This window comes from Nerophis ophidion, linkage group LG17, assembly GCF_033978795.1.
Source record: "Nerophis ophidion isolate RoL-2023_Sa linkage group LG17, RoL_Noph_v1.0, whole genome shotgun sequence".
NCBI classification, from domain to species: domain Eukaryota; kingdom Metazoa; phylum Chordata; class Actinopteri; order Syngnathiformes; family Syngnathidae; genus Nerophis; species Nerophis ophidion.
The window spans coordinates 6,253,922-6,264,313 of NC_084627.1; the positions used below are offsets into that span (position 1 = coordinate 6,253,922).

General features: G+C 48.3%; 1 protein-coding gene and 1 pseudogene across 1 annotated transcript; both read right to left on the reverse strand.

The window, feature by feature from the left end:
* The window catches only part of LOC133535913 (PH and SEC7 domain-containing protein 1-like), a 35,949-nt pseudogene extending 33,956 nt beyond the window's left edge, over window positions 1-1,993 (reverse strand).
* Window positions 1,869-9,919, reverse strand: LOC133536641 (uncharacterized). The gene is made up of 5 exons (XM_061877262.1): window positions 9,578-9,919; window positions 3,209-5,051; window positions 3,038-3,143; window positions 2,199-2,978; window positions 1,869-2,137 (listed from the first exon to the last, which is right to left on the reverse strand). The coding sequence occupies exons 2-5, from the start codon at window positions 4,997-4,999 to the stop codon at window positions 1,869-1,871; spliced, it is 2,946 nt and encodes a 981-aa protein (XP_061733246.1). The 5' UTR covers window positions 5,000-5,051; window positions 9,578-9,919.
* Between the last annotated feature and the right edge of the window lie 473 nt (window positions 9,920-10,392).

Genomic DNA, 10,392 nt, shown 5'->3' on the forward strand with positions numbered 1-10,392 from the left:
CATATAATATGTTGGAGCCTATTTATATTGTTTATTTAATAATTGTTTTGACAATGGAATGGAATCATGCCAATGATGATATTGATGGATTATTGGATGTTTCAGATAAATGATATTGATTGTTTTCAGCTGCTGACGCTCCCCCTGCTGGACAACATCCTCCTCCTATAATTAAGAAGACAGCCTTTGTCTGTCTGTCATATTGAAGGAGTGAGGAATGATATTGTTTGTTTACCACTAAATAAGTTATTTGTATTATATAGAAAGTCAACCACGGTGAATATTTTTTGTTTGTGAAAATAATTGATCAACATTTTTTGAATCTAGAAATATCTCCATGAGTGTTTATTGTGGAATTTAATGGTCATAAACCTCCTCTTCAAGGCTACTCTGCAATCTTTATTTTTATTTTTTTGAAACCTTTTTGGAACGATAGAGTAGCCGTAACATAATATATATGCCTTTATATACCTATATACATATATAACCATATATATATATATATATATATATATATATATATATATATATATATATATGTCTTGATTGGTAATACGTAAGGACATTAACACATCCGACACGTACGTAGGATTAACCGAAGGAGCGTTCAAAACAAGATGGAATAATCACAAGGCCTCCTTTAGAAACCAGACTTTGCAGAATTCTACAGAACTCAGCAAGCACATTTGGAACCTCAAAGACAATAATGTTGAATATTCAATAACATGGCAAATTCTTGCATCCAGCACACCTTACAACAGTGGTAATAAAAGATGCAACCTATGCTTAAAAGAGAAACTGTTTATTATATATCATCCAGATCTATCATCCCTCAACAAGCGCAGTGAAATCATTTCAACATGCCACCATAGACGGAAACACCTCCTAGGTAACACATGAGCCAATCACCACGCCCCTACACCTGCCTGTACCCACCCACTCTGTGCCCTATATAAACCATTGTATGTGAATGCTTCCATTAAAATCTGCTGATGATTGAGGGAACCCCTCATGAAACAGATCTGTAGAGATGAAGTAGTCTTGTGATTTTTTTCCCACACCTACATATATATATATATATATATATATATATATATATGTAGGTGTGTATATATATATGTATATATATATATATACAGTAAGGTTGTAAGAAGTAAAAGGTATGTGAGCCTCTGTCCAAGACTCTTGTAGTAAAGGTGAAGCGTGTGTTTACCTTACCTTGACAAGGAGGGGGAGGGAACCAGGCTGGACCAGCTGCTCCCCAGCTGCGAATAGTCCCGCCTCCTAGGGGGCGTGTCCTCTGAGGCGCTGCTCAGCCTTTCACTGGAGGGTGCTCGGGTGGCGTCTGAGTCTGCCATCCCTGTGATGATGGAATCTGAGAGGGTGGGTCTGTCTTGCGGGGCCAAAGGGGCAAAGGTGAGCTGGACCATGTGGCGTGCGCTGGCAGAGGGGGTCTTGTGCACGGCGGGCATGAATGAGGGCACAGCTTGGACGTTAGAGGTGAGCAGATCCTGGAGCTCCAGGCTGTCGTAGGAAGTCCCCTTAGCGCAGTGGGACTCCATGATGCTCTCAAAATGCAGGCTGAAAGTGTCCTCGGCCCCGGAGCCAGGACCCGGAACCAAGATGGGGGATTTGAGCGCCGGATGATGTTTGTCAAAGAAAGTCTCTGCTGGTCTGCACACAAACATCAGCAGTACTCAAAAGTAGTCATGACATTTTAAGACCTGATGAATGTGGCGCTCACCTCTTGAAGTCCCGGAAGCGGTCCAGTTCTTCCTGAGCTGCGTACTTTTGTCTCCTGTCATCTCCTTGCATCCTTACACTGGCCCAGCTCACTACCTCCTCCTCCTCCTCCTCCTCTTGTGGTCTCAGACAGGCCACTCCCCTGAGATGACTCCTGCCCCCCTCATCCTCTTGTGGTCTAACACAGGCCACTCCCCTGAGAGGACTCCTGCCCCCCTCATCCTCTTGTGGTCTAAGACAGGCCACTCCCCTGAGAGGACTCCTGCCCCCCTCCTCCTCTTGTGGTGTAAGACAGGCCACTCCCCTGAGAGGACTCCTGCCCCCCTCCTCCTCTTGTGGTCTAAGACAGGCCACTCCCCTGAGAGGACTCCTGCCCCCCTCATCCTCTTGTGGTCTAAGACAGGACACTCCCCTGAGAGGACTCCTGCCCCCCTCATCCTCTTGTGGTCTCAGACAGGCCACTCCCCTGAGATGACTCCTGCCCCCCTCATCCTCTTGTGGTCTAACACAGGCCACTCCCCTGAGAGGACTCCTGCCCCCCTCATCCTCTTGTGGTCTAAGACAGGCCACTCCCCTGAGAGGACTCCTGCCCCCCTCCTCCTCTTGTGGTGTAAGACAGGCCACTCCCCTGAGAGGACTCCTGCCCCCCTCCTCCTCTTGTGGTCTAAGACAGGCCACTCCCCTGAGAGGACTCCTGCCCCCCTCATCCTCTTGTGGTCTAAGACAGGCCACTCCCCTGAGAGCACTCCTGCCCCCCTCATCCTCTTGTGGTCTAAGACAGGCCACTCCCCTGAGAGGACTCCTGCCCCCCTCCTCCTCTTGTGGTCTAAGACAGGCCCCTCCCCTGAGAGGACTCCTGCCCCCCTCCTCCTCTTGTGGTCTAAGACAGGCCACTCCCCTGAGAGGACTCCTGCCCCCCGCCTGCACACTGCGGTTACTCCCAAACGCTGAGTCGGCATCCTCTTGCTCAGCCAGCAGCACCTCGTCCATGTCGGTCTCCCGGTAACAGCGCAGTGGGACGGCGTCCAGGTCCGTCTCAGAATACTTCAGGGTCCCCCGTATTATGCCCGTTTTGGGGGACATCCCGATGGAGGTGGGAGGGGCGCTCACCAGTTCCACCTCCACATGTTGAACTTCCTGATTAGCAGTGAGCGGCGGTAGGGAGGAGGTGGGGCTGGCAGTGGGGGACTCACTGGAGTTTCCGCTTGGCGGCGCTGTGGAAGCTTCCAGAAAGTCTGCATGACAGAGAAGCAAGATTGAAAGGAATGACATCATCAAATACAGTCCAACTCACGTCTCGGTCCGCTGCTGGCACCCTCTTCAGGTCCAAAGAGAAACTCCCACTTGGCGCGGGCGATCTTTTGACAGTGCAACGACGGGACGGGCGACACGCTGTCTGTCTGAAAAAGGTAAAAAAGGCAAACGTTAGCACGTTAGCTCAGCACTGGCAGCTCCCAGCTCTCACCTGTATCCCAGACGTGGTGGCCATGGTTTCATTGCCTCGGTGGCTGGATTGAAGCGACTCGGGTGATGCACAGTCCTGATCCCCCACACTGCCCGTCACCCCACTGGAGCTTCCTGAAGATCTTCCAATGGTTTCCGGAGGGCAGTCTGATCCTGACGGGCCTGTCTGCTGCTCCTCTTCCTCAACACATTCCTCATCCTCATCAGGAGAATCGGGGACCACTGGTCCCAGAAGGAGGCGCTCTCTCCTTCTCTGCTCAGATTGCTTGTTCCTGGTTGTTAGGCTCAGAGGCGAATAGTCCCAAGTTTGCTCACCTGCACGGATGAGGCTTGGGCCCGGGAGGCTCCCCCTGTCTTCTTTGAGTGTCTGGCCGACTGGTGCCCCCTCAACCCCCTGGCCGACTGGTGCCCCCTCAACCCCCTGGCCGACTGGTGCCCCCTCAACCCCCTGGCCGACTGGTGCCCCCTCAACCCCCTGACCGACTGGTGCCCCCTCAACCCCCTGACTGACTGGTGCCCCCTCAACCCCCTGACCGACTGGTGCCCCCTCAACCCCCTGACCGACTGGTGCCCCCTCAACCCCCTGACCGACTGGCTGCATGTATTCCCCCCTTTCTCGGCAGCCTGCGCCCCTTTTGTCCCGGCGACCGTACTGTGGCGTCTGACAGCGATGCAGGGTTGGGCTCTCTACCGCACGGAGTTTGGCCAAGGACAGTCCTGGGTCCCTGAGGGGGGAACTAAACTCGGTTGGGGGGTGAGAGCGGCGGTGGACTCTCGCAGGATGGAAGGGGGACGTAGACGCTGGTGCTGAGCTTTTGTGCCACTGGTGTTGGTGGAGGGCCCTCCCTGAAATGGGGACTGGAATGTTCATCTTCAAACTTTGCAGTGCACCTGAACCAGTTGGAGACCGGGCTTGGGGTTCTTTGGGACGTAACCAGCAGGAAGAACATTTTCTCACGTCACTTAACTGGTTTAAGCCTTGGATGATACGACCAGGTTGGACAACCGCACTGTCTGGAGGTCTTTCAGGGGTGAGCCTGACTGAGCGGTGAAGGGGGTTCTGCGACTGCCACGTCCCGCTGCTGTCATTGTGGTGCTGGACAGGGGACCTGGCCCAGGACTGACAGCGGGTCGGATGATAGTTCCGTGATAGCGAGGAGTTCTGGAGCGCATGTGCCAGTTTGAGTTTGAGTAGTGGTGATCCAAATTCCTCCAAATCTCTTTGTGTGACGGCCTGGTCAAGAGGGTCTGCGGCTGCCGGATGAAGGTTGCGGCACCTTTGCTGGTGACTTCCTGGAGAACCTAAAGGTGGGAATGTCAACTTGGGACTGGAGCTGCAAGAAGAGCCTGGACTCTGCTGTCGGCTGTGAGGATCATACGCAGGACTGCCTAAAGTCTTAACATTGGACTTGTGCACATAACGAAAGGTGACTACAGAACTCTTCCCATCAGGGATCTCCTTCTTGAAGCTGGTGGAGGCAAACTTTGAGGACGGAACCATGCCATAGTGTTGACTCTGGCATTGTGTGACGGGAGAAGAACTGCTTGCTGGCTGGAGCTGAGAACCACAAGGCTCTGGGAGCAGATGAGGAGCAGCGCTGGACCCAGTGGAGCTTTGACAAGTGGTCCCCCTGCTGAGCTGGGACAGGAGCTCCTCAGCGCCGTCTTCAAGTCCCGAATGTTCCACAGGAGCACCCTTTTCATCTACTCCGAAAGTCTCCTTACCTCCATTTGGAGCAGAAGTTGACCTCACTTGCAGGTACAGATGGAGGACTTTCTCGGACTGGGACATGGCCGCCTTTTGGTCTCGGACCCTCTCAGTTCACACCTGTGGCAAACTAAATCTGGAGACCCACACAGAACTAAATCTTTAGACCGACATAGACCTAAATCATTCTAAAGACACAAGTTTTGACATCAAGATGTGAGTGAAGACATGAGAACATGAATAAAGACATGAGAACATGAGGGTGGACATGAGAACATGAATAAAGACATGAGAACATGAATAAAGACATGAGAACATGAATAAAGACATGAGAACATGAGGGTGGACATGAGAACATGAGGGTGGACATGAGAACATGAGTGAAGACATGAGAACATGAATAAAGACATGAGAACATGAGTGAAGACATGAGAACATGAATAAAGACATGAGAACATGAGTGTGGACATGAGAACATGAGGGTGGACATGAGAACATGAATAAAGACATGAGAACATGAGTGAAGACATGAGAACATGAATAAAGACATGAGAACATGAATAAAGACATGAGAACATGAGTGTGGACATGAGAACATGAGTGAAGACATGAGAACATGAGTGAAGACATGAGAACATGAATAAAGACATGAGAACATGAGTGAAGACATGAGAACATGAGTGAAGACATGAGAACATGAGTGAGGACATGAGAACATGAGTGAAGACATGAGAACATGAGTGAAGACATGAGAACATGAATAAAGACATGAGAACATGAGTGTGGACATGAGAAGATGAATAAAGATGAGTGAGTGATGCATGATGTCATATTTCTTGGTCTTTCCTTCTTCTTCCTCTGACAGAACCATCCAGTCAGTTTGTTGCTAACTCCAGCTTTCTACTGGCTAACGCGTCCTCATGCTAGCTGAGTGTAGCATGTGCTGTTACGCTAAGATGCTAGCTGAGTGTAGCATGTGCTGCTACGCTAAGATGCTAGCCGAGTGTGTAAAATGAGCTGGTATATTATTATTATTATTATTATTATTACTATTATGCTAAGATGCTAGCTGATTGTAGCATGAGCTGTTATGTTCAGATTCAAACTAAATGTAGCATGTGCTGCTATGCTAAGATGCTAGCTGAGTATAACAAGCCATATTATTACGCTAAGATGCTAGCTGAGTGTAGCATGTGCTGCTATGCTAAGATGCTAGCCGAGTGTGTAAATTGAGCTGTTTTTTTATTATTATGGAATGGATTATGCTAAGATGCTAGCTGAGTGTAGCATGTGCTGCTATGCTAAGATGCTAGCTGAGTATAACATGCTATATTATTACGCTAAGATGCTAACTGAGTGTAGCATGTGCTGCTATGCCAAGATGCTAGCTAAGTGTAGCATGTGATGCTATGCTAAGATGCAAGCTGAGTGTAGCATGCGCTACTATGCTAAGATGCTAGCTAAGTGTAGCATGTGGTGCTATGCTAAGATGCAAGCTGAGTGTAGCATGTGCTGCTATGCTAAGATGCTAGCTGAGTGTAGCATGTGCTGCTATGCTAAGATGCTAGCTGAGTATAACATGCTATATTATTACACTAAGATGCTAGCTGAGTGTAGCATGTGCTGCTATGCCAAGATGCTAGCTAAGTGTAGCATGTGGTGCTATGCTAAGATGCAAGCTGAGTGTAGCATGTGCTGCTATGCTAAGATGCTAGCTGAGTGTAACATGTGCTGCTATGCTAAGATGCTAGCTGAGTGTAGCATGAGCTGCTATGCTAAGATGCTAGCTGAGTGTAGCATGAGTTGCTAAGCTAAGATGCTAGCTGAGTGTAGCATGTGTTGCTATGCTAAGATGCTAGCTGAGTGTAGAATAAGCTGCTATGCTAAGATGCTAGCTGAGTGTAGCATGAGCTGCTATGCTAAGATGCTAGCTGAGTGTAGAATAAGCTGCTATGCTAAGATGCTAGCTGAGTGTAGCATGAGCTGCTATGCTAAGATGCTAGCTGAGTGTAGCATGAGCTACTTTGCTAAGATGTTAGCTGAATGTAGCATGTGCTGCTATGCCAAGACGCTAGCTGAGTGTAGCATGTGGTGCTGTGCTAAGATGCTAGCTGAGTGTAGCATGTGCTGCTATGCTAAGATGCTAGCTGAGTGTAGCATGTGCTGCTATGCTAAGATGTTAGCTGAGTGTAGCATGTGCTGCTATGCTAAGATGTTAGCTGAGTGTAGCATGTGCTGCTATGCTAAGATGCTAGCTGAGTGTAGCATGTGCTGCTATGCTAAGATGCTAGCTGAGTGTAGCATGTGCTGCTATGCTAAGATGTTAGCTGAGTGTAGCATGTGCTGCTATGCTAAGATGCTAGCTGAGTATAACATGCTATATTATTACGCTAAGATGCTAGCTGAGTGTAGCATGTGCTGCTATGCCAAGATGCTAGCTAAGTGTAGCATGTGATGCTCTGCTAAGATGCAAGCTGAGTGTAGCATGTGCTACTATGCCAAGATGCTAGCTAAGTGTAGCATGTGGTGCTATGCTAAGATGCAAGCTGAGTGTAGCATGTGCTGCTATGCTAAGATGCTAGCTGAGTGTAGCATGTGCTGCTATGCTAAGATGCTAGCTGAGTATAACATGCTATATTATTACACGAAGATGCTAGCTGAGTGTAGCATGTGCTGCTATGCCAAGATGCTAGCTAAGTGTAGCATGTGGTGCTATGCTAAGATGCTAGCTGATTGTAGCATGAGCTGTTATGTTCAGATTCAAACCAAATGTAGCATGTGCTGCTATGCTAAGATGCTAGCTGAGTGTAGCATGAGCTGCTATGCTAAGATGCTAGCTGAGTGTAGCATGAGTTGCTAAGCTAAGATGCTAGCTGAGTGTAGCATGTGTTGCTATGCTAAGATGCTAGCTGAGTGTAGAATAAGCTGCTATGCTAAGATGCTAGCTGAGTGTAGCATGAGCTGCTATGCTAAGATGCTAGCTGAGTGTAGAATAAGCTGCTATGCTAAGATGCTAGCTGAGTGTAGCATGAGCTGCTATGCTAAGATGCTAGCTGAGTGTAGCATGAGCTACTTTGCTAAGATGTTAGCTGAATGTAGCATGTGCTGCTATGCCAAGACGCTAGCTGAGTGTAGCATGTGGTGCTGTGCTAAGATGCTAGCTGAGTGTAGCATGTGCTGCTATGCTAAGATGCTAGCTGAGTGTAGCATGTGCTGCTATGCTAAGATGTTAGCTGAGTGTAGCATGTGCTGCTATGCTAAGATGTTAGCTGAGTGTAGCATGTGCTGCTATGCTAAGATGTTAGCTGAGTGTAGCATGTGCTGCTATGCTAAGATGCTAGCTGAGTGTAGCATGTGCTGCTATGCTAAGATGCTAGCTGAGTATAACATGCTATATTATTACGCTAAGATGCTAGCTGAGTGTAGCATGTGCTGCTATGCCAAGATGCTAGCTAAGTGTAGCATGTGATGCTCTGCTAAGATGCAAGCTGAGTGTAGCATGTGCTACTATGCCAAGATGCTAGCTAAGTGTAGCATGTGGTGCTATGCTAAGATGCAAGCTGAGTGTAGCATGTGCTGCTATGCTAAGATGCTAGCTGAGTGTAGCATGTGCTGCTATGCTGAGATGCTAGCTGAGTATAACATGCTATATTATTACACTAAGATGCTAGCTGAGTGTAGCATGTGCTGCTATGCCAAGATGCTAGCTAAGTGTAGCATGTGGTGCTATGCTAAGATGCTAGCTGATTGTAGCATGAGCTGTTATGTTCAGATTCAAACCAAATGTAGCATGTGCTGCTATGCTAAGATGCTAGCTGAGTGTAGCATGAGCTGCTATGCTAAGATGCTAGCTGAGTGTAGCATGAGTTGCTAAGCTAAGATGCTAGCTGAGTGTAGCATGTGTTGCTATGCTAAGATGCTAGCTGAGTGTAGAATAAGCTGCTATGCTAAGATGCTAGCTGAGTGTAGCATGAGCTGCTATGCTAAGATGCTAGCTGAGTGTAGAATAAGCTGCTATGCTAAGATGCTAGCTGAGTGTACCATGAGCTGCTATGCTAAGATGCTAGCTGAGTGTAGCATGAGCTACTTTGCTAAGATGTTAGCTGAATGTAGCATGTGCTGCTATGCCAAGACGCTAGCTGAGTGTAGCATGTGGTGCTGTGCTAAGATGCTAGCTGAGTGTAGCATGTGCTGCTATGCTAAGATGCTAGCTGAGTGTAGCATGTGCTGCTATGCTAAGATGTTAGCTGAGTGTAGCATGTGCTGCTATGCTAAGATGTTAGCTGAGTGTAGCATGAGCTGCTATGCTAAGATGCTAGCTGAGTGTAGCATGAGCTGCTATGCTAAGATGCTAGCTGAGTGTAGCATGAGCTGCTATGCTAAAATGTTAGCTGAGTGTAGCATGTGCTGCTATGCTAAGATGTTAGCTGAGTGTAGCATGTGCTGCTATGCTAAGATGCCAGCTGAGTGTAGCATGTGTTGCTATGCTAAGATGCTAGCTGAGTGTAGCATGAGCTGCTTTGCTAAGATGCTAGCTGAGTATAACATGTTTGCATAATGTGCTATGCTAAGATGCCTGCAGAGGTCACACAACTTTTGGCGCCAAGGTGAGGTGTGTGACAGGAAGTTGATGATGATGATGATGATGATGAAGAGACTCACCACCGGCTTCACGTGCACCAACGCTGCAGTCGTCCTGTGGTGCGCGTGCACGTGGCGTCAGGTGCATGCATGCAGACTGTGATGCAGACGCCCCTGGGAGCGTGCGCAGTGTGTGTGTGTGTCACGTGCACGCTGCTGCAGTGCACGGGCGAGCTGCTTGGCGGGAAGTGTGGCCTGGAGGAGGACGATGATGACGTCACGTCCACGCTGAGCCAGCAGGTGGCGCCACTCTCACGGCCGCTGAGGATTCTAACAATGACGTCATTGTTAGGAAGTACATTTGAATATTGACGACTAAAAGGATGATTGACATATGAAGAAAAACATTCATAATTCCATCAGAAGTCAAAGACCAAATCTTACATTTCAGAATTGGCTGGCGTACAAGGGGCGTGGTTTGGAGGGGCGTGGCTTGAGGGATCCAACACCTGTTGGAGTGGACATGTGTCAATCATTGTGTCATGTGACCAACCTTGGAATGGACATGTGTCAATCATTGTGTCATGTGACCAACCTTGGAATGGACACGTGTCAATCATTGTGTCATGTGACCAACCTTGGAATGGACATGTGTCAATCATTGTGTCATGTGACCAACCTTGGAATGGACATGTGTCAATCATTGTGTCATGTGACCAACCTTGGAATGGACACGTGTCAATCATTGTGTCATGTGACCAACCTTGGAATGGACATGTGTCAATCATTGTGTCATGTGACCAACCTTGGAATGGACATGTGTCAATCATTGTGTCATGTGACCAACCTTGGAATGGACATGTGTCAATCATTGTGTCATGTGACCAACCTTGGAA